The 24,740-nt window shown below is 40.7% G+C and overlaps 3 protein-coding genes across 3 annotated transcripts; 2 read left to right on the top strand and 1 right to left on the bottom strand.

Annotated features, from left to right (window-relative positions):
• The first annotated feature begins 4,818 nt into the window (after window positions 1-4,818).
• On the top strand, window positions 4,819-9,517 carry LOC4349147 (shaggy-related protein kinase alpha). Its single transcript, XM_015759163.3, has 13 exons — window positions 4,819-5,120; window positions 6,006-6,260; window positions 6,347-6,439; window positions 6,779-6,838; window positions 6,943-7,215; window positions 7,319-7,393; window positions 7,638-7,694; window positions 7,769-7,909; window positions 8,167-8,217; window positions 8,300-8,395; window positions 8,472-8,555; window positions 8,779-8,881; window positions 8,969-9,517. Exons 1-13 carry the CDS (start codon window positions 5,061-5,063, stop codon window positions 9,028-9,030), a joined length of 1,410 nt encoding a protein of 469 aa, XP_015614649.1. The 5' UTR covers window positions 4,819-5,060; the 3' UTR covers window positions 9,031-9,517.
• A 6,974-nt stretch (window positions 9,518-16,491) lies between these two features.
• On the top strand, window positions 16,492-20,847 carry LOC9266159 (probable E3 ubiquitin-protein ligase XBOS33). Its single transcript, NM_001428219.1, has 10 exons — window positions 16,492-16,875; window positions 17,006-17,065; window positions 17,443-17,514; window positions 17,609-17,817; window positions 17,905-18,065; window positions 18,159-18,217; window positions 18,337-18,383; window positions 18,503-18,646; window positions 19,195-19,286; window positions 19,933-20,847. The coding sequence occupies exons 1-10, from the start codon at window positions 16,699-16,701 to the stop codon at window positions 20,472-20,474; spliced, it is 1,563 nt and encodes a 520-aa protein (NP_001415148.1). The 5' UTR covers window positions 16,492-16,698; the 3' UTR covers window positions 20,475-20,847.
• On the bottom strand, window positions 20,730-24,451 carry LOC4349145 (uncharacterized). The gene is made up of 5 exons (NM_001428220.1): window positions 24,202-24,451; window positions 23,832-24,100; window positions 22,397-22,608; window positions 21,327-21,594; window positions 20,730-21,241 (listed from the first exon to the last, which is right to left on the bottom strand). The coding sequence occupies exons 1-5, from the start codon at window positions 24,218-24,220 to the stop codon at window positions 20,948-20,950; spliced, it is 1,062 nt and encodes a 353-aa protein (NP_001415149.1). The 5' UTR covers window positions 24,221-24,451; the 3' UTR covers window positions 20,730-20,947.
• Window positions 24,452-24,740: the final 289 nt, after the last annotated feature.

Below are 24,740 nucleotides of genomic sequence, written 5' to 3'. Positions count from 1 at the left end.
GTTTATAGTATTTTTTATATAGCTCACTATTTTTCTTGCTCTTTTTGGTAGTTAATTAATGCTTTATAACCACATTAATCAACAGTTGATGATGCTTGGGAGTACCTATATATCTTTCGAAAGATTTTCATGATCGTATCACACAGATTTTTAATCTTTGGATTAAAATCCGATAGATATAATAAAAAGCAAAAAGCAATTAAGAAACACCATAATGGACACTAAATTACCATATCCTCAAGAAAAAGACCAAATCCAATACAAAATTTAAAATTTACATGCGAAGATTCAAAAATTACAGTGCAACTTACAAAAGTTACAGTGTAAGTTTTATAAATTACACTGTAACTTATAAGAAAATGCACTGTAAATTTGAGTGAGAAAATCGAGTGAGAGATAAGAAAAAATCTTTCGAGTGAGATATAGCAAAATCGATGATGCTTTACTCCTTTCCAGGCTGTCAGCACCTTACTTTTTTTTTTCCGTTTTTGTCACTTGGAAAATCGATTCCTGCCATTCTAATTTACGCGTGATTTTCCTCTTGTGTTCTTATCTCCATCTCAATGGTTTACACGTATCTGTTTTTTTAACAACATTATTTTTTTAATCTCAATACTATTACTGTAAGAGTCAAAATCTTAACGTAAGTACTGAGACGGTCACCATGACGACGGTGACACTGCTGATCTTCTTTTTATTTCTTTTTGAAAACTACACTGCTGATCTTGATTCTCATAATTTTGATGAGGTTCGTGTTGCCAATACTAACATCTTTTGACATGAATATCCGATGTAATTTTTAATCCATAATTTTATGAAAATAAAAACAGTTCGCCTTACAGCTTACATAGTGAAACAAGCAAAAAAAAAAAAATTAAAAAAAATCAAATTTAGGACCTAATCTGACATCCAGTTGACTCCCCACCCACGCGGCCGTCACACGGCGCCAGCGCCACGCGGCCCAGTGGAAACGGACCGGTTGATTCGGCCGGCCCGCTGTGCGCGCACCACATGACATGGCCCAGGCCCAGGCGGACCGCTCGATCGCCTGACTGACAAGGCGATGCGACAGAAACACCGGAGCATCACGCCGGCGGCCACGAGAACTCGTCCACGGCGTCGGCAAGGCAGCGGCCGCGGCGAGAGGGCTTGACCGGACACCAGCGGCGAACAAGATCTAGACAATAGGCATCTGTCAGCCAGCTACTACACGCCTCATCGTTTGGCCTAAACAGCCAAAAAATAATCCAAAATTTAAATTTTTGAATTTAATTTTAAAGTTAATTTGAATAAGCTAAAATTTAAATTTTTGAACTTGATTTTGAAGTTGATTTTGAAGTTAATTTTGAGATGCTTCTAACATAATTTTTTTTTGTTAATGATGGCTTTTAAGTCGCTATAAATAAATCTATAAAAGTTTTACTTATAAATTAATTTTTATTTTTTAATAAATAAAATGGGCAACCGATCGGAGCCTACCACTGCTCGCACAGAGAAGCAGCCATCCCATCGGAGTTTCATCAGACTGGAGTAGTACTCATCATCATCACTCGTCGGACATGCTACGTGCCGTGCTTGCTCTCGCCGCTGTCACCATGTCACCTTCTAGCTCGTCCCAATCAACGGCGGTGACTGTCGTCTGTCTGCGATTATCGCCTGCATCATTGGCATTTTTGCCTATACTCCGCCTGCCTGTCATCTCTTCATTTCTTGATTTCTTCCTCCCGTAATGATTGCCGGTCGTTTGATTGTCTCGGCCTTGACATGATTTTCAACGCTGGTGATTCGCCCACCCATGATCCGTGGATCGAATAATTGAGCTTGGATGTGGACGTTTGCTGGCCTTTTGTTCCAGTATTCCCAACTCCCAAGTGAATATAAGGTCGGTTGTGACATATTTTATTACTATAAATATATATATATATATATATATATATTGAGATTTATAGTATTAGAATGTATCACATTCGCTACGGCTTTTCATGGAACGGATGGAGTACGAGGAGATCATCATCTCCGAGATTTACCATGATTCTTGGAAGCTTAGGCACAAGAAAACATTCTCTTGCCCGGCGAAAAACAAAATAACATTGATCGAGTTTTGGTACTAGTTTATATACTGTTACCGCGGGAAAAAAATAAAATCACGTCAGTGATTAGCATTTGCCAAACTGTAATTCTTCCGCTAACAAAAAATGGTTCAGCTATATAAGGTTAACGTTTTCGACGAAAACTGATCGAAACCGCGAGATTTTAATATATAGTGAAAAAAATATTCCGTGTGATAATTTCAAATGGTTTTTAGAATTCAAAATCAAACGATAAATTTGGCCAAATTTTAATCAAAGTTAGTTAAAAATTGACGAAAACTGCCATACCACCCGAAGTTAAGATCTGAGGATCAAAACACATGTGCAAGTACAATTATAGTGTACCGTTCTGGAAAACCAACTTCTACAGATGAATTGGACAACTGATATCCAAATTCACTCTCGGAATTATTATTTTTTACAACGGGGGTATACGTGTGGCTATGTGAAGTGGTGTATATGCACGTGTGTCTTCCTGTTTGGTATGGTTTAGGCTGCATTCTTCATAATTACTCCAACTGATTTAGGTTTTAAGACTTTTTATCATTGTTCACATTCATATAAATGTTAATGAATCTAGTCACACATATATGTCTAGATTCATTAACATATATATATATATATATATATAAACATATTGTCCTATAATATATGTTAATATATATATGTTAATATATATATATATATTAACATATTTATTAACATATTGTCCTGTTTGGTATGTGTGTGTGTGCAATGCTAGAAATTCTTATAATATGAAACGGAGGAAGTAGCTGGGAACTCATCTCCACGCATGCAACACATAGCAATTTATTAGCACACGACTAATTAATTGTTAACTTTTTTAAAAAATAATTAATGTAATTTTAAAGTATTTTTTCTAAAAAGATTGTGAAATATATATCGTTTAATAATTTCGGAAATAATTTGGGAAGTGTGCGCATGTAATGAAGCTGGGAACGTGGAGTAAACAGTAAAGGGGACAGCCTTACTTGGGCCGGGGGAGCGGGACGCGCGGACCGGGCGCCACGCGCGCGCGGAGAATTCGAGCCCAAATCCAATCGCGGGCGAGACAGACAGCGGCGCGGAACTCCCGCATCGGTGGCAGTCGCGCGAGCGCCACCTATCGCCGCTTCGGGCCGTCGGATCAGGAGGCGCGGAGCATCGGACGGCTCTGACCGTGTGGGCCCCTGCGCGCGGGTCCCGACGGTGGTGGCAATGATTAGGCTCGCACCTGCGGGGCTTTGACTGGAGGCCCCCCCCCTCCTCGCCCATGCCCAAAAATTCTGGATGGGGTTGCTTTTGCGCTGTGCACCCTGGGAAATTCTGATATTCTACTGTAAAATGTTCCGCTGCTTCCTCTTGTTACTGTATGGATTATACTCCCTACACATGACAATCTAGGATGGAATGAGTTTGCTGCGTATTAGAACAGAGGAAATAGTTGGTTTCTTGCTCATGAAAGTGGTCTACCGATTTATTTAGTGATTTTTTTGTAAGTTAGCAATATTTAAAATTTTGGCATTTTTTATGCACTCCCTTGGTCCCATAAAAAACGAATATAGAATCAGATATGACATATTCTAGTATAATGAATCTAGACATATATATATATATATATATATATATATATATATATATATATATATATATATATATATATCCAGATTTGTAGTACTAGAATGTGTCATATCCAATATTAGATTGGTTTTTTATAGGACGGATGGAGTATTTACCAAAGTTTGGCAATAAACTGAACGTAGACATATTTTTGGCAATTATGCCAACAAATAGCATCAATCTGAACAGCCCCTTATACTATCTTTTGGCTCATAAGTAGGTATATAATTCAAAATATAAACTAATCTAGCTATTAAAAAAAGATTATCACCGACTATTTAGTATCTTTTGAAACATGTGATTAAGAAAACACAAGAATAGAAATAGAATGTCATACTCATAAGATTTCTATAAGCTTTTGAAACAAATGGAAGTTTTAAACTATTGTTTGATTAGCATATAGGAAAAATGTAGAAATATTAGACACATAAAAAGAAAAACACGAGGTGAAATCTCATACTTATTTTCCTTCAAAATTGCTCTAAAACGGTATATTCCATAAGATTTTTAAAGGAATTGATATGAAAGAGGTTTGATAGGAATTTCTATTTTTTTTTTCAAATGAGCCTTTAGAATCTCTGGTTTATATGAACATGGCCTAGGTTTAGGGATGGAAATGGTCACAAAAATTCCAAATCGACCGAGGGTCGTTTCCAACCATTGCCTTTTTTTACTATATAAAAATTTTGTTTTTTTAATTTATTTCCTCATTATATTAATATTAAAACTGAGTAGTTTTAATGAATCAATTACCAACCAGTTAAGCGTCGTTTTTTAAAAGATGCTACCAATCCAACTGCCTCCTACAGTTTTCACCCCTACTAGTAGGTCATATGGGAGGTAAAAACAAAAACATTTGAAATTCGAACCCCTTCCTTACAAATACAACAACGCCCAGGGGCGAGCACACAAATACGCCCCAAACTTTGCCATACCGGCGACCAACAACCAAAAGGAGAGAGAGAACACCACAAAAGCTACTAAAAAAAGCACCGAGAAATCTAGTGGTGCAGCAAGCGAGCAAACCCCCCCACCTCCCCCTCCTCTCCACCACCACCACCTCCCCTCCCCCCCCTCTCCATCTCTCTCTCCCTCCCAATTTTTTTCCGCCTCTCCGCCTCTCGCCTCTCCCCACCCCACCCCCCCGCGACGACGGGGCCCCGAAGCTTCCAGAAGCTTCCAGGGTCCTCCCCTCCCAGATCGCCCCGCCCTCCGGAGCTCAGCGGGGGCGGCCGCGGGTGGCGGAGGAGGAGGAGGAGGAGGAGGAGCCGGGGTGGGGGCGGCTAGGGTTAGGGATCCGGGGGTGGTGGGGTGGGGGTGCTGCGGCAGCGGGTGGGTTCGAGAAGGAGGATGCATATGATGCGGCGGCTCAAGAGCATCGCCTCCGGCCGCTCGTCCGTCTCCGATCCGGTGAGTGAAGCGAGCGAGCGAGCGGGCTCGATCTCCGGGCGCCGCCATTCGGTTTCCCGCAGCCGCATTTGTGTGGAAGGAAACCGAATCGTGGATTCGTTGCGTTGGTTTTTGGTTTGGTGTTGTTGTTGTTATTGGGTCTTTGCATTTGGGGGGGGGGGGGGGGAAGTGGGCATTGCATTGGGTGAAGGGTGTCGCGCTACCAGGTGGCATGGCAAAGCGCTTTAGTTTTTTCTTTCTTTTTTTCTTTAGCATTATTGCGCTTTAATAAAGGTTAAAGGCGACAGCTTGTTTGCTTCTGCCCGACTATTTATTTTGTCTAGTTTGGTTCAAGAGGATAGCGTTTTTGTCTGCAGAGCTGTAGCAATGTGGAACATTTATTCCCTGGTGTTCATGCTTCATGGGCTCATGAGGAGATTTGATGCTGCATTGGCGATGGCTGGACGGTGGTATAGCTGTCCGACATTACTAGAAAAAGAGAATCTGCCAATAATAGGTTTATTGGATTGGGAAGTTATCAAGGAAATGCTTTTCAATGTGTAACTTTTCATGATGGGTCTGCTTTGGTCATGTCCCTTAATCGTAGTCTTGCTTTGTTGAGCGTTGAACAGCTTTTCAGAAGGATGTGATTGATGACGTAGTTGATGTCTCATAATACTGAGAACAAAACATTGCTCACCAATCACAATAAAAAAATTGGGCACTGGGCAGTGTATATTGTAGAATGAATTGGTGGAAGAGTTTGATGCACAATGTTAGCTAATAGGTATAGTATGTGACTTCTAGCGGATGAATATGAATTCTGTGCTTGAGAATAAGGAAAGTAGGATTAGTTTCTCCTCCCTATTATGAGCTTGAGTTGATAACCTATATTGTTCTTGTTAGGGTGGTGATTCTGGCACCAAAAGACCAAAATTCGATCAGGATGGAGCAGGAGATATAGTCATTGAGCCACATCTAACTGATGACAAACCTATGCGCGTAGACCAAGAATCATCTTCATCTCATAGAGATGCTGAGGCAAGCACATCTACTAGTAAGAATCCTGGTAGAACTGAAGAAGCAGGTGCGGATATTCTTCCAAAAGAAATGAATGAGATGACAATAAGTGATGATAAAGTTGATGGCCATAATGATAAGGTTATTTTGATACCATTTGACTTGTCACTTCTTGACATAATGCCACCCTACTTTCGTTACTTATGTCGTAGTTTTTCTGATTATAGGAATCTGAAGGTGTTATTGTTAATGCAAATGGAACAGAAACAGGTCAGATTATTGTGACATCAATTGGAGGTCAAAATGGGAAGCCAAAGCAGGTGATGCATCAACCCATTATGTTTATCTGCACCATTCTCTCTCATGCGTTCTGCTGGATCTGCTGGATATTAATACAATGCATCAGCACTGAAAATATCTTCATGCCCTGAAAACTGGGAGATTCCTTCCTTCAACCCCCCTCCCCCCCCACCCCCCAAAAAAAAAGAAAAAAAACACACTATGATGCAATGCATTCCATCAGTATTGCGGGTGTTATTTCTTCCTGATGGTTGTGTATTTTTGCTTAGGAAAAAGTAGCGTTCTCTTGGATGTTTGCTATACTACATTCTTTACATACAGGCAGGGTCAAACATTAATGTGTGCTAATTGTTTTACAGAAGGTATCATACATGGCAGAACGTGTAGTTGGTACTGGTTCATTTGGTGTAGTTTTTCAGGTATATTATTTCACATTTTGCCATTCTGTATCGCTACTCCTCGTCATGATGGAAATTTACAATATTTGGGCATAAAGTTATTGACCAGTTATTGATACAAACAGGCCAAGTGCTTGGAAACTGGAGAGACTGTTGCCATTAAGAAGGTTCTGCAAGATAAAAGATATAAGAACAGAGAGCTCCAAACAATGCAACTGCTTGACCATCCTAATGTGGTCCAGCTAAAGCATCACTTCTTTTCGACGACTGAGAGGGGTGAAGTTTACCTCAACCTTGTACTTGAATATGTCTCAGAGACAGTTTATCGTGTTGCTAAATACTACAATCGGATGAACCAGCGTGTGCCCATATTGCATGTTAAGCTGTATGCATATCAGGTCTGTATAAGTTATAATTTTAGCTTTGTAGATCATTTCAAACTGTTAAATCCATGATTCTAAAGAAATTATTTGTTCTAATGTGTTTTACTATTTTTCATAGATGTGCCGTGCCCTTGCATATATCCATCGTGTTGTTGGTGTCTGCCATCGAGATATTAAACCTCAAAATCTACTGGTATGTATCATGAGACTCATTTTTATCAGGCACCCCTCCTCAGGGCATGCTTTGCAAGTGTTCTTTTCCCTTTTTTACTATTTGGGTACTTGTAAACAGATGATGGAGTTTAAGATTGAAACATGCATTTGCAGCTTGTGCAAAAGCATGATTGCCTGCAATATTTTCAGCTGTTTATGTGTTGTGATATAAGTAAACCTGCTGTACAAGCAATTGTCTCATTGCAAGTTGATCGATTTTTCAGGTCAATCCTCATACACATCAACTGAAGCTTTGTGATTTTGGAAGTGCTAAGAAATTGGTATGCTTCTTGTCCTGCTAGCATGTTGATTCTGTGTTGCACATGTATTTGACAATGCAGACACTCCATTTCAGGTTCCTGGTGAACCTAACATATCATACATTTGCTCGCGGTATTATAGGGCTCCTGAACTAATATTTGGAGCTACAGAGTATACCACAGCAATTGATATCTGGTCTGTTGGTTGTGTACTAGCTGAGCTTCTGATTGGTCAGGTATAGAATCATTCTAGCAGCTCAGTTTTTTTCTAGTCAAGTTCATGACCCGAGGATATACTTGATTGAATAATTTTGTATCGAACTTACTGTTATCTTAAGTCACACCATTACCAAAAAATAAATAACATAACTCAGCATTTCCATTTGAATGCAAGTACTTCATTTTATGGGGGTTGGGGGTTAATAATGGATGCTGTGCTGCAAGACTCTTTCCTGCTTTGGCTGATCTTTTTTCCGAATATGGACAATTGCAGCCTCTGTTCCCTGGAGAAAGTGGTGTTGATCAACTGGTGGAAATAATAAAGGTTTCTATCTCCTGTCATCCATTAGAGACAGTAATTTAGGTCTGTGGACTGATCCATTTCTTGTTTTTTTTTCTTATTATAGATTTTGGGTACACCAACTAGAGAAGAAATCAGGTGCATGAATCCAAACTATTCTGAATTCAAATTCCCTCAGATAAAAGCTCATCCATGGCACAAGGTTGGTGGATCTCTAATTCCATAGCACTTTAGTTCTACACTGATGTAACCTTCTCACAAAATTTTTCCAACTGCAGCTTTTTGGTAAGCGCATGCCACCTGAAGCTGTTGATCTTGTGTCAAGGTTGCTGCAGTACTCGCCAAATTTGCGTTGCACAGCTGTAAGACTAATATTGGATTTGAGCCATTTTAACTAATTATTGAACCAGATCGGTATTAGGTGGATCATCATGAGCACAATAATCTAATTTCCTCATAAGAAAGTGTTGTACTACATATGATATATTATGTTTGTATCTACTAATTAGTCCTAGATTGGGAAACAAAGAAACAAAAAAAATCTTGATTACTGTTCTGATTAAACGTATTTGGCTGTTCTTCCAGGTTGATGCTTGTGCTCATCCATTCTTTGATGAACTGCGGGATCCCAAGACCTGCTTGTCAAATGGACGATCATTACCACCCTTGTTCGACTTCTCAGCTGCTGGTAAGAATTTTCTCTACTTGAAAAGTTGAATTTCTATTATAACCCTTGTCTTATCCCTCATCCAACCATTGGAATGGTGGTCTACAGAATTGGAAGGCCTTCCTGTTGAGCTAGTCCACCGAATCATTCCTGAACATATGAGGAAGTGAAACGGAATGGCAGGAAAACACAATTTCGCTGTTAGAACAGCGGATAGGTGTGAGTGAGATGGTTGATGCAAACATCCATAACTTATGGATGGATCAGGAGTAGACTAGATTCACTGCCTTGCTAGATGTGGAAAGAGGGATGCTATAGAAGTTCCTCATCATCACTTCACATAAAGAGCGAGGCAGTGGCTCATTCTGATGCAATTCCAAGAGGTAATGAGCAACTGAGATTGGCACGGCAACTCGCACATTTTCATCATGTGCCACCAGAGACGTTTATCTACTAGGCTGCTGTTGTATAATCAGGTACATGCTGAGTTTGCAGTTGTTTGTAGACACTTGTTTCCCTGAACAAGCGATGAGAGAAATCCAGATTCCAAAGTGCTTGCTTTGCTATCATGAAAGCCTGCCCGGAACATGTCAATTTTGATTAGTGCACGCAATGGCCTTTCCTTTATGTTTCAGAAGTCTAATCAAATTCTCTCAATCATGGTGTCTTAGCTGATGGTTTCATCTTGCATGACTCAGGGGCTGTTTGGATGCTATACTAAGTTTGCCACCATTCACCATACTATTTGTACCACATTTGCCTAAGTTGTGGCTTACAAAAAGTGAGCCACACCTTAGCTAGCAAAATTGGATTGTGCCACACTTTGTTGAGTTGATGACATGTGGGGCCCAAATAGATGAGAAGGAATCTTGCCACAAGTGTGGCTATGAACCAAACAATATGCTAACTTGGACAAACTTGCATAACATGAGATGTGGTAACCTTTGGCAAATTTTGGTAGCAAATCAAACAACCCCTGAGGTTTTACGGTTAACTACAAATGCACCGACGGTGACACTTGCAGGGTAACCTAAAGTTCATGTTTAATCTCACTTTTTTTGGAGCAAAGATATCTGAATATCTTACGACTGACACAGTTGACTTATCAAGGCTGACAGTTCTGTTTTCGCCCATCAAGGCTGCATAAATAGGCATTGCTTCCTGCAAGTGCATTAAGACCAGATCTGGTATTCACAAATTGACTCCAATTAATAACTCCAACCTAATTCTACTACTAGTACCGTAGTACTTAGATGTGGCTTCCTGCTGATTGCATCGGGCCAGACATGCAAAAAATGTTTGTTTGGCTAATTTAACTTTGTGGCCACTGATCTGCAACTGGAAGAGGACAATTTAGTAGCTCAACGAAACCTGACCAAAATAGTCCAAGAACATGCAAGTCTTCACCGGGTAAGGTTTTGTTGGTTGGTGTCAAGTTGGCATGGTAGTGGTAGACTAGCAGTGGTAGTGATATTTATCCTGAGTTAGATAATTGCATGCAAAGATGGCAGGTTAGTAGTACAGCCATTCCATCGACCAGAAAAAAACCACAAGAGTTGGTAGTGTGGTGAACTCACTTTGACAGATGCAAGTCAACAGTGACACTGACACTTACCTATCAAATGTGATGCAAGGAGTCCCTCAAGTTTTAATACAACTTGATGGAATGCCTAATGAACCATCATCGATCATGACATGTTTATTGTAGTACTTTTTAAATCACACTAGTAGATCAATGCTCCTGGGTCCCCCCAAAAATATTGATCTTGTGTACAGATGTCCATTGGGCAAAATGTGCCAACCAAAAAAAAAACTTGTCTTGAGAGCTCTGCATTCTCTTCTCTTTGGCACCATCCTCAGCAAGGGGACAGACAAGCACCCCGTCCGTATCAAAACCTGCGATTTGCAAACACGCCACGCTGACCCCACTCGCCTACCCCATTGACCCTGTTTCCGTTTCACATCGTATCCATTTTGTTCATTTCTACTGTGCCTAAAAAAAACCTCTTCTTAAAAAAGAGAGAAAGGAAACGTGTTATGATTGCGTGTATCTGTATTTTGATTCAGAAGTCGGGTGTTCCCGAGTTATTTACTTATTACTCCTTCTCAAAATAAGTATATCAAAATAAGTGTTTCAGTCTCATCGTTTCATGCATATCTGATTATAAATCTAAATGCTTATAATTAATAAAAAATATTTGTAAATAAAACATTGATATATGTGTTCCGAGTTAATTAGAAGCAAACTACTTAAAAAAAAATAAAATTTTAAAATAAAAACTTTTGGCTGATAAAATGATATTTTAATAGATGTCTTCTTCTAGTATTAAAATTTATTTATTTTTTTAAAATGCTCCTTTAAGTACTACTTATCCTACCAATCAGTTCTCCTTCAAAATTTTCAAATTTCTCTTGATCTTACCTAACTACTGTTGAATATTGTTTTGCATACTTTATCCCTTATTTGAATATAAAAGTGGTAGGGTGAATAGAGGTAGAATGGGAAGAAATTTGGATGTAAGGTGATTTGAAACAAATTTTTGAACTCTAGAAAGACATCTATTTAAGGACGGAAGGAATATTTTTCCACTCCTAACCTACATCATTTTTTCAATAAAAGTGTAGGATCGAAGAGCAAGAACTAAGTCAATCAGAGAGGGGGTGAATGGTTGGTATACCAAAAAACCAAACTTTTTGCGGAATTAAAAGTGGATCGCGGTTGGACCGAAGTAGTCGCGCTGGTCTGACCGCCTGGAAACCGTCGGTCTGACCGAAGTAGATCATCCGGTTGGACCGCCGAGATTAGCTGCCGTCGCCTAAAGCCGCCTCCGGTCTGACCACAGATACGCCGCTGGTCTGACCGCCGGTGTTTCGCTGGTTAGACCTCCAAACACAAGAAAACACTAATCGAAGAACTCTCAAAATAGATGACAACTTTATTACTTCTCTGTGTGTTTACACACACAAAGTGCAACAACAGCACTCCTCACGGAAATCTCGACTAAACTCGAAATTCTAACTAAACTTACAACTCAATGCTCTCAAAAGCGATACCGGGAAGCCTCACGCTCCCTCTCTATTTATACATGAGGTAGGTAGCCTAAAGCCACGAACCAAACTCATACTAGAAGTCCTAATCCACCTAGGAAACCTTCTCGTACAAGAAACAAACTTTACAAACTCCAATCATATCAAATTTGGACTCCTTCTAAATTCGACTCCGCATCCCATACGCACACAATACATCCATCGTATGCCATATGGAATCTTCACCAACCACGTGCATTAAACTCTAGCCTAAGTATCCTGCATGATATTTGACCGTCACGAACATCGTCTTATCCCCAAGTCGACTCCCGATCCATCACTGGCAATACTCTCCCGAGGCATCAAGTCACCTACACATGAATCAAACAAAGAAATCATATTCCGAGACCAAGCTATCTCTAACTTGACTCATTGTTAGCAAACAACAGTATTATATACGTATAGTATCCATCTAGAAGCCATAAACATGAAACAATCACGGATATCCAAACAAACAGTCCGAAACTGAAACCGACACAGAGTCGGCCGGTTTGACCGGCATCACATGCCCGGTCTGACCGGACCCGACAAAAACAGTAACCTTGTTCTGAACGCGCAGAGATGTAGCCTAGAGGGGGGGTGAATAGGCTTTCCTGAAATTTTCTCAACAATCGCAGCGGTTAAATTAACAGGGCCCGGAACCTCCTGGTGAAGAACACCGGAACTTCCTGGCAGAGATGAGCAGCCTGGAACTTCGGGAGTTCTTGAGCCAGGAACTTCCGGGCAACAGAGAAAATCAAAATTTGGAGAAGCAAAACAGGTCCTAGCTATAGACAATCAGGCACAAGGTTGCACAAGATGTAAATCACAAGATACCAGCAGATTCAAACACAGATCATGCACAAGAGAGACAAAGGCGATTTTTTCCCGAAGTTCGAATCACACGGATCCTACTCTCCGTTGAGGTGCTCAAAGAGCCGGGTCTTGATTAACCCCTTGCCTCACTTATGCAAAGATCCCAGAAGAAGTCCACAGCCTTCAACTCAACACTTCTAGGTCATTTTCTAGAATTGAGTGACCACCAAGATCCAACTCACAATTCCTTCTAGAAAAGACCACAAGTGCAAGTTGCTCTACCTAGGACAACCTCTGAAAACTCAGCACAAGAATCTTTACTCACTTACCTCGTTTCCTTGCGGAGGTGAGGAAAATCTTCACAAACTTTCCCGGGACATCCACAAGATCTTTGGAAGCTCACGGGCGACACCTAACCGTCTAGGAGAAGATCTCCAAGAGTAGGGATGAAAACGGAGCGGATACGGACGGATAATGCTCATACCATATTCGTTTTCATATTTTTTGCCGGATACGGAAACGAATACGGATAGCTCGAATACGAAAACAAATACGGACTATCTCGAATACGAATAAGAATCGAATATGATCGGACACGAATACGGAAACAAATTTTTCTCGGAACACGAAAACCAATTCAACTTCTAATAGAAACAAATATCAACATATATAATTAGATCATTTTATATAAAATATAGTATAATTTATAAATATTTTTAAAATTTTAAATAATATTAATAATGTGGACTAGTGTTAAGAGATGAACTACTATTAAAATCTAAAAAGGTATATTGAAGGTCATAGAGTTATAAAGAAATGGGGTATGTCTTGTGGCTTCTGCAGATATCCGAATAGCACTGTTCACCGGATATCCGAATTATTATCCGTATCCAACGGAAACCCTGATACCATATTCGTATTCGTATCCGAGAGAAAATATCCATATTCGTATCCGTATCTGAACTATCCGAGAATTATCCGATTCGAGAGGTATCCGTATTCGTTTTTATCCGGAGCGGACGGAAACTGTCCGCTCCGGTTTCATCCCTATCCAAGAGTAATAAGCCCAAGTGACAGCTCACAAGGTATCCAAAGTGCTCAAACAAACATAATCTTCAAGCCATCTCCAAAACACTCCTACACTCTAATCTAATATCTCAATCTCACAAGATAGGCTCTAGATTTGAGTGGAGGAAGCAAAGGAAGTTTGGGAGTGGCTAGAAAACCCTAGAACATGAAAGAACTGAAGTGAAATGGCCAAAGGGTGACCTGGGGACGAAATCCATATATATAACGGCTAGGTGACGTCATCTAACCGTTACTCACAAGTTTGAACTGGAAACCTGCCAGGAGGTTCCGAGCAAAAGTGCCAGGAACTTCCGGGTAGCACTTAGGAAAAATCTAGCTAAACTTCGGTGCCCGGAAGTTCCGGTCAGAACCTCCGGGTAGCCCTCTCTGTCTCGGGGAGAAAATAAACCTTGGCGTCCGGAGGTTCCGGCCAGAACCTCCGGGTAGGCCTCTCTGTCCCGGGGAAAAACATTTCCAAAAAAGATTCCAAAAACCTTTAGACTCATGGATATGACTCAGAGCACTTTGTATACCCTAGAACCACACTTGAAACCCCTCTTTATAGTACGGTTTTTCCTAAACTCAATTTCGAAAGTGAAAGACCTAGTCTAATCACCTTCGGTGTTTTTCGCACTTAGGAACATTCAAATTGAGGGGTCTCCTTGCATTCTTAGCCATCACAACTTGCTTTGGGACTAAATTCTTGTGAATAAACTTAATAAACACGTTAGTCCCCTTTAACCACCTTGTCATTAATCACCAAAACCCACTAGGGAGTTTAAGTGCACCTTCATGTTCATCACCTGAAATCATCTCCAAAACCACTTCGTCAATAATATCCAAATATCAAAACCAATAATTACAGATGCCAATTATTCATCACAGAATAAGAATCATAAACAGTTTGATTTTACAAAAAAGGTGCTATAGTCTTTTTTTTTTCACAAACCTTAATCTACTTATTTTGGAACCAAGGGATTATTGAAAAAGAACAATGTTTTCAACCGACAAATTAAGTTGGTTAGTGGATAAAGTACGCTTTAGGTACACATGCACGTCTTCTGTATCAAATGAAATACGGATTTTCAGCTGATCAGTCGTCCACGGTTTCTCTGCTTCTGACGAGCTGAAAGTACTCATTAACATTTCTGGTATGCATTGATCACACGTCTCACCATCTCAGTTGTTACGTAGTAGGAGTAGTATGGATGATAGGATGCCTAACAATACTTCTCCTATCGAATTAGAAAATAAATCCATTTATGATATGCTACTCAATAGTTGCAAGATGTATCTCACCGACAAGCTGGTGAGTTAATGAGTAGAGTACTTACAATAGACGAGATAAATGTTTAGTTGGTATACAATGAATTAGCCCAATCAATACTCTCTCCAATTCTAAATACTATTAAGCCATTTCAGTTTATGCACAAGAATTAAGAAAATAGTACGTTGGCTTCATTCATACTACTCCGTCCACATTGAAAAAGACGAGACATTAATCCATCCACAAATACTCGCTCTGTCCTAAATTACAAGACCTACATTTTTTACACGGTCTATTCAATAATATATTTTGATTAATACTTTATTTCATCATATGATCCTAACAAATATGAAATAAGCATAACATAAAAGAACTTTAAAATATAAATATAGTTATATAACATGTATAATACTTAATATATATATATAGTTAGTATGATTATTAGTCAGAAGCTACCGAATTTAATTTTCCTTGAAAATGGAGTGCCATATAATTTAGGCGAGGGAGTAAAATGATTTCTGGTCTTATATTTATGAACGTAAAGTAGTACAAATATTTCTACCAACAAATATGAAAGAAAAATGAAAAAAAAAGCACATTTCCGCCGCGTCGTCCTCTCTACCTAAAAAGGAGTTACTCCTATTTAATTAGAGAGTTAAGAAGGCCAGTAGCCCAGTACCATCTTATTACGCAGCTGTGTTCTTTCCTGGCTGATGCGGGTGATTGTGAGTGAGTTTTGTTCTTTTTCGCGCGCACGCTTCCCGAACTACTAAACAGTGTGTTTTTTGCAAAAAAAATTATATAGGAAAGTTGCTTTAAAAATCATATTAATTCATTTTTGAAGTTTAAAATACTTAATAGTCAATTAATCATATGCTAATGGCTCACCTCATTTTACGTATCTTCCCAATTTCCTTTATCTCCTCTCCTCAAACACAGCCTTAGAACCGTATGGTAGCTCAGTTCCAAAATACGACATTTTTAAAATAGTGTCAAATTATAATATGCAACTATTTTTATTTAAAATATCTTACTTTCATAAATATTGTTAGTGAGAGTAAAATTTAAAAATAATTATATTTTAGGACGGAAGGAGTACAGTGTCTCATAAGAAAAACAAAATTTTCTTCCAAAAAACAAAAAGCTAAATAAAGGGTTTGGCACGTGAGTGCTATCATGCTAATCAACCCTGTCAGTCACTGACACTAAGCACAATCACAACCGCTCGCAGCTCACATGATCACATCCACACCTAAGCAGCCTTTTACTGTACTGCTGCTACCACTAATGTTCTTTCTCTCCATAATTGCACATGAGCCAAACGAGAAAAAGCCCGGGTTAAGTTAAATCCAAAAAGATTATTTTTTTAAAAAAATAATATTTTTTTATAAGCGATAAAAACCTCGCCTTTTTCACTTCTCTCTTCTCCCACTTCCCCCCTCCTCTCCTCCGGCGTGCGGAAAATTCGAGACCCCGAAATTCCGGCAATTTCAAACGCGCCCCCTCGCCGCCGGCGAGCCCCAGCGCGATCCTGAGCCCCGGCGGTCCGTCGCCGGAGGTGTTAGCCTCGTGAGGTGGCTCTCGCCGTCGCCGGCGAGCGGCGTAGGCGGAGGCGGCGGCGATGGGGAACTCTCTGGGGTGCTCCGCCTCCGGGGAGAGGCTGGTGTCGGCGGCGCGGGACGGGGACGCGGTGGAGGCGCGGATGCTGCTGGAGCTCAGCCCGGCGCTGGCGCGGTACTCCACCTTCGGCGGCCTCAACTCCCCGCTCCACTTCGCCGCCGCTAAGGGCCACCTCGACGTCCGTGACAACCCCCTTCACGCCGTCCTTTGATTTCTTTCGCTGGTGGTTTTTTTGTTCGATTTGATCGCGAATTGATGTGTGTGTGTGTGTGTGTTTTTTTTTTTTTTTGGTTTGGTTTTGCATGCAGATTGTGACGCTGTTGCTGGAGAAGGGCGCGGATGTGAACGTACGGAACTACTGCGGGCAGGTAGATCTTTGGGGGATATTATGGGGGTTGATCCTTGTGTTTTAGTGCTATTTCGTGCGTAGGAATCGAATTAATGTGAGATCTATCGTCTAGAAGTAATGGAATTAGAAGTTCTTATGTCGTATCTCAAGTAAAAGGAGTGTGAAGATTCAGTCTTTTGGTTGATTTCTTAGCTCTATAGTTAGCTATGGATACATAAATTTATTTGTAATCTGTGGACCTGAGCAAGGTTTGAGTCTTTTAGTGCCTTCTGAGGCTCCTGCTCTATGCTTACACACTGGTATAGGTGTTCCATTTCTATTCATCCATTTTATCTTTATCCGAGTTGGAACATTTTGTTGATATTTTTCTTCGTTTATTTGGAATGGTGGATGAAGACTGCGTTGATGCACGCATGCCGGCATGGCCACTGGGAGGTGGTTCAGATGCTTCTGCTCTTCAGATGCAATGTATGGTATTGTAGCGTGGCATTTCTTGTTAGTTCCATATTTTCTGACACATGGAAGGTGCTGACCTCTCTGTGTGTTTGGGTGGCTTGTGAAGGTTACCAGGGCGGATTACTTGAGTGGCCGAACAGCATTGCATTTCGCAGCACATGATGGACTTGTTCGGTGCGTTCGTCTTTTACTCGCGGACTTTGTCCCAAGTGCTCCCTTAGAGGATGGTGCTTCTTCGACGGTGGATGGTGGTGAATGTCAGACGAATAGTGGGAGCAGTCCTTGTTCTTCTTTGGGACTGAAATTTAATGAATCGTATGTATTTTCAAACGAGTATTGGTTTTATCCTGTCTGAAGCAGCTAACAGTTAATGTCTTGTCACATTTCTTATTTTTCTTTTAGTGCTCGTTTGAGATATATCAACAAACCTGCTGATGGCGGTGTTACAGCACTTCATATGGCAGCTTTGAATGGTCATTTTGATTGCATGCAATTGTTGATTGACTTGGGTGCTAATGTGTCAGCTGTCACATTCCCGTATGGCACTACAGCAAATTTGATAGGCAAGTCATAATTCTTGGCTTCAGCTTGCATGCATTAAATAATGATATTTTTGTTATCTCAAACGGAATTATATTTACGTGTTTATGGAACAGGAGCTGGCAGTACTCCTTTGCATTATGCAGCTGGTGGAGGAAATGCTGAGTGTTGCCAGGTCAGTTGCCGCCAAAAAGCAAATCGCTTTTTTTGCGCAAGTACCTTTTTCAGTTGTAACGGTCGGTTGTCGCGTAATGAATTTATTTAATCTGAAAATTGGTGATGCCATTATTGCAGCTACTTCTGTCAAAAGGCGCTAGCAAGTTGACACTGAACTGTAATGGGTAAGAGTTATGTACTACCTATGTTACCGGTCCAAAATATTGATACTATTACTGTTGCAGTTATTATTAGATCCACATGACCATCTTTGTTTCATATTAACATGTACCCTGTTGTTTAGGTGGCTTCCCATTGATGTTGCTAGGATGTTTGGACGCCGTTTCTTGGAGCCATTACTTTCTCCAAACTCAAACTCGAGTATCCCTGCATATCAACCATCTAATTATCTTGCCTTGCCATTCATGAGCATACTTAATATAGCTAGGTTAGTGCTTAACAACTCACTGCTCACTAATCGGTTTTCTTCTGATGGAAGTAAAGTATAAATATAATTCTTGCTTTTGTGGAAAACAATGAGTGCTGGCTTTTGATATGTAAACCTATGTTTATACTTTTTTAGAAAGCACATAAGGTTGTGATGAAAGCAGCCTCATTATACACTAGCAGATCCGGTACTTATCAAAATCTTTCAGGCCAGATTATGTGCTCTGTAGAATTGCAATAATTTCAGAAACTGTTAAGTTAGGAAGGTAACTACAGTTTTGGCTTCAATGATTTTAATCTTCATTGGCTCATGGGTCATGGCACAGTTAACCTTTTGTTACCTTATGAATTATGTTTGGCTTCCAATTACCTGAAACCAAGCATATTTCAATTTAACTTACAATTCCACCTTGGATAAGAAATGTTTTTTGTTTCTCTTACTATATAACGGTACTAATAATATTATCTTCCTGTCAAAAGATTGATAATGATAAATATATACTTATTGCCTTATTGGAACCTTTATAGATTTTCTCTGTGCATTTGCAGAGAATTTGGGTTGCTGCACACCGTAGCCTCTGTGGATGATAGTGATCTTTGTGCAGTTTGCCTTGAAAGGTCTTGTTCAGTAGCTGCTGAAGGTGGGGTTTACACACTTGCAAATTCATAATTTCAGTCCTTTACTTACTAACGGATAAATTTCAGTCTGCTGTATTAACTACAAGTAGAAAATGATTATCAGATGTTCATAGTTCTCTCTGCTCTGCTCATAGGTTGAGAACGTTGCTTATGTTCATTTTATTTGTAAATTATAATATGCACTGGCAGGTGATTGTTTGTGTTTCTATCCAAAGTAAAACTTAATGCATGTTAGATGTTGTTAGTATTCTACCTGACAGAACACCTATTCAGGGTAAGGATTTGCCTTAGCAAATTAACGCTGTTGTAAATTGTAATTATACCTTTAGTCTACCATCCAATGAAAGGGATGTTCAATTTTCTAGTTCTGTGCAATTTATCGCTTTCCTTTATCTAGTGAAGGTTCTATGCATATTATGTAACCGTTTTGTGAACCACATTTTTGTTCAGAAAAAAAATGTTAGAAAACAGTGAGAGTAAAGAAAAAACTACCTGTATTATCCTGAAACTTGTCTGCACGGAGTGTTTGGAAGCTTCCATTCCATATATGCTTTTTTTGTATGATTTTTCACTCATTCGTGCATATCACGTAGTGATGCATCACTGAAAAATGTAATGCTGCCCTGACATTATATTCTGTTCTTTCAGGTTGTTGTCATGAGTTCTGCATCAAATGTGCTCTTTATCTTTGCTCAACGAGCAATACCCGTGTTGAGTTCACTGGCCCACCTGGATCGATTCCGTGCCCTCTTTGTCGGAATGGAATAATGTCATTTACCAAGTTGCCAAGCACGCCAACAGAAGGGCTTAAATCTAGCTCAGCACTCACGTTCTGTAATCCATGCATGCTAAACACCCGATCTGTAGACTCACCAGCAACTATCAGCAAAGCAGAAATAAGGCGCAACCGTGTTGCAGCTGTCTCTTCAGAGCTAGTCTGCCCACTAACCTGCAGCCCATTTCCATCGTCTGCCCTCCCGACCTGCAGGTGCAGTGACGATGATCCATGTGATGCCATAGAAACACAGGATGGTTCCGAGGTGCAATCTCCTCAGCCATCGCACTGCGCAAGCATGGAGATGGACAAGAGGGAACAGCAGGATCTTGACCGGACTAGCTGCTCAGGCATGTTCTGGAGCCGAAGAAGCTGCCACAGGGAGGAGCAGTGTAATGCAGAGATCAATGCTTGATTGTTTCTTCTTTCTGGTTGTTAATATATCTGGATTCATAGCAGCTCAATGTGGGAGATGAGCAGCGGTTATTTTTTTTGCCTCCCCAGCTGTGTTTCTTTCCCCTATTTGCAGCCAAGATTTTCTTGATTGGTGAAGTGAATCCTGCAGCTTTTGGCTGCTGTAGTTTTTACTGTATTGTAGCATTTTGGTTACAAATGTGTGTCGTCCCTGTGATCCTAGATAGCCCCAAAATCACCAGTTACTCCTCTTTGTAGCTGTATGTAAATTGCAGGAGTTGGTTGGGATTTGTTTTCTGGTAAAGATGTTGAGAATCTATGTACAATGGCATCAGTCATTTGCCCTCTTAAATCTTAATGATAATACTATATAGATCATCCATAATCTCATCAATCTCTTTTGTACGGTACAGTGTAGCTGAGCTCACACAAAATGCTTCTCTTCAGCATTTTGCCTGTGCCGTCGCTGAGCTGTTACGCCGCCGCCGGCAGGAGCGTGGTGACGATCCTGTCGCCGAGGCCCGGCACCGCCGAGAGGAAGTGGCCGACGCCGGCGAGCTCGTGGTAGCTGATCCAGCCGAGGCGGCGGCAGATGTGGCGCTGCAGCTGCACCGGCACGACGCCGTCCTCGTCGCCCTGGAACAGGTGCACCGGGAACGGCGGCTTCTCCAGCTCCGCCGGCTCGAACTCCGGCCACCGGCCGAACATCACCGCCATGTCCCGGTAGAACGAATCCTGCACCCCCTGCTGCGTCGCCATCCTCGCCTTCTGCAAAAATCAAAATGCATGCACACTGTGTCACTGTCTAGCTATCAGCCATGGAAGCTAGAAGAATTGTGGAAGGTTCTGGGACCTTCTGGAACAGTCCGGTGGAGAGGGCCATGAGGCGGTTCTTCTCGTCGAGGGCGTTGGGGAAGGAGCCGGAGCCGGAGATGACGGTGGAGGTGGGCAGCCAGGTCTGGTTCATCCACCAGTGCAGCAGCCATGGCGCGTAGTAGGCGACTCTCAGTGACCACTGGTCACCCACCGGCTGCCTCCTGTACAGCTGCCGTGCCAAACCCCTCGGCAACCCCGGCCACCGGTAGTTGATCACCGGCGCCATCATCGCCGCCCCGGCCAACCTACTCACATATACACCAATTAATGGCAGCACAGCCGATCAGTATATTGAGCACAAACTTCGTGCTCTTTACGATCGTAATTAAAAGATTTAAAATTTTTCTAGTGAATTTCACAAAACTATATATATATATCTATATATATATATATATATATATATATATATATATATATATATATATATATATATATATATATATATATATATACTTTGTGCAAACCGTCATAAGATTATAGATTTAAGAAGATTGTATCACAAACCTACAGATTTAGAATCGAATTTATCATGAAACTTGGATTTAAGATAAAATTTCATAAAATTACAAATTAAGTAACAAATTTAATCATAAAAGTACAACATTTATAGCTCGAATATAATGGTAGTGTTAGGGATTCATATTTTAAAATATATAGTTTTGCGTGGTAACTTCAATATGAAATTCGTAGTTTTGTGATATTTAGACTTAAATCGGTTTGTGATAAAATTGATGCTAAATCTATATTTTTGTGATATAACATATTAAAAGTTTTATAATAGTTTAGTCATAACATCAATAGTTCTATAAAATTGACTTACAATTATTCAATAGTTAAACGACATAAAAGTTTGATTGGATCTTATCGCAAATATCAAATGTGTATGACTGATACTCACTCCGGTCTGGTCTATAATACTGATAAGAGAGAGTACTTTATTTTGTACTCGTATTATATCGTATTATAGTATTGTTGTTGTTTGTAAACAGTTATATATGGTCTTTAGATGCAACTTTGACGGAAGCCGTATGTCGTGTTGGAATTTACCTGTGGGGGATGTACTTGAAGGAGGCCCAGGCGGCGTGGCAGCCGAGGGAGGAGCAGATGAGGTGGAACTTGGGGCCGAGCTGGAGCGCGTCGGCGAGGTCCTGGATGTCCATCGCCGCGCTCCTCAGCGACCTCCTCGGGTCAGGGTCGCTCTCGCCGTACCCCGCCCGGTCGAACGCCACCATGTACACCCCCAACTCCTTCAGCAACGCCTGCATCCATCCACGCCACAGCCGACCAGTCAGCCACACCAACCCAACACAACCAAAATTTCGGCGAAACGATGGGTGGATCGGCATCGGCGTCGGCGGCGGCGCGCACTAGCGGCGTCTGCGTGCGTGCGCTGCCGCGCGTGTATCATGTGCTGGGGCGGCGCGGCAGCTGGTGCCACCGCCACTTTCATTTCAGGCACGAGAGGACGGTTTCTTTTTCCTTTGTAACATTTCTGCATGTATAATCGTTGCATGACATCACCCGTGTATTCTGTCTGCTTATACATGTCTTAAAATATAAAAGAATTTAGATGAATGTGTCACATCCATCTAAAATCCAATATATTTTAGGACGGATGGAGTATTTATTTGTATTTAAATGTGTATGTCTTGAAAAAAAAATATATATGAAAACCTAGAAAATTCACTGTCTAAAAGAAGAGAAATTTTACTGTTCTTAAGAGATATTAAATTTTTTAAATGAAAAATTCTAATTACTCTTGGTCTCTAAAATACAGAGAAGTAGATATTCCAGTTTTGAAAATTTTAAAATTTTGGTCCCTAGGAAACTATTCCGTCCGAAAATTTATTTTCCTTTTTTTTTCTTAGATTTAACATAATATATTCAAATTCTAGCCAAAACATATTCAATTTTTGAATTATTTCAGGCCTAAATATTTCAAGATGTCGTTTCTATCGATCACCTCGAAAGAAATATGCAAACTGATATATACAACCGAGATACCAAATTAATTTACACTCAAAATATTGGTAACAAACATCCTAAAATCACTTTAAAAAGCCATCATATATACTCCTTCCATCTACTTTTGATATGTATATTTCTAAATCTAAAAAATTTATTTTTGATAGGCATATTTCAATCCAACGATCTATCATTTTAATGACTTTCTCGGATTTAATGTGCGATTCTCCATTTCTCCACACAAGATTGGCTACATGGGCATCGAGAAATGTAAATATTAATGAATCGCTTATTTACGAGGAATGATTAATATGTTTAAATGGATGATAAGTAATTAATTACTTATTTTTTTGTCTGTGTGCCAAGATGAAATATGACTATCAAATGTAGATGGAGGAGGGACTATTTCGTTATTTCCAAAAAAAAAAAAAAAACGGCCCAAGAAGTGCACTAATTTACCCTGTTTTGAACCGTCCGATCAATTCAAAGGATGGATGGATCGCTCTGGTAACCAAACCTGGGAAGCGCGGGGCGAGTCCATGCGGCCGCCGGAGAAGCCATGCGAGTAGACGACCTTGAACCGCGCCGCCTCCCGCCTCACGCCGGACTCCGCGTACGCCAAGAACCTCCCGTCCCGCACCCGCACCCTCGCCGCCGTCACCGGCGGCCCGCCCTCCGCCCCGCACGGCGTCGGCGGCGGCGGCCGGACGGCGTTCACGAACCACCCGGCCACCATCGCCGCCGCCATCAGCACCAGAAGCGCCACCGGCGGGCTCCCATTATTCCCTGCAAAAGCAAACACATGAACACGCATAGTATCATCTCACTAATGGTTTCATCTGCTGCATTAATCTTCAGCTTTGCATGTACTTCTTGCAGTAAGTTACCAGTAGAAGCAGCAGCCATTGGAGACGTACGATGAGAAGCTTGAGAGCCAAAGGAAGCGAGCTAGGTAGGTAGCTAGTTGGAGAAGAAGCAGCTGTGTTCGGATTGTGTATGTGTTTGTGTTAGTGTTCTTAATACGAGTTAGGTAATTGAGCTAATTAAGCAAGCTTAGCTAAGCTAGTGCGATCGAGCTGAATAGTATAGTAGTGGAGCATTTGCTGATGAATTTTTTTAGTGGAGAAGCAACCCTTTCAGCAACCTACCAACACCCCTCTATATAAACGTACATGATCCATCAAGCTGGTGCGTCTGCTTTAATTTTTTGCAAATGCCAACTAGTAGCAAAATCTCTCTCACCTACCACGCATTTGAAAGGGATCTGAAACTGAAATCAGATTGTACAACATGATCTCTCTCACCTACATGTACATGATCTGTTGCAAAATGTACACATGTGGGTCATACTAAACAGTTTGTCCTGTGCAAATGATTGAGATTTTGTGGATTGTTTATGTCGCAAACGTGCTTTTCCCAAACTTTC

This window comes from Oryza sativa, chromosome 10, assembly GCF_034140825.1.
Source record: "Oryza sativa Japonica Group chromosome 10, ASM3414082v1".
Classification (NCBI taxonomy): domain Eukaryota; kingdom Viridiplantae; phylum Streptophyta; class Magnoliopsida; order Poales; family Poaceae; genus Oryza; species Oryza sativa.
This window is presented reverse-complemented; position numbering and strand designations above follow the sequence as displayed.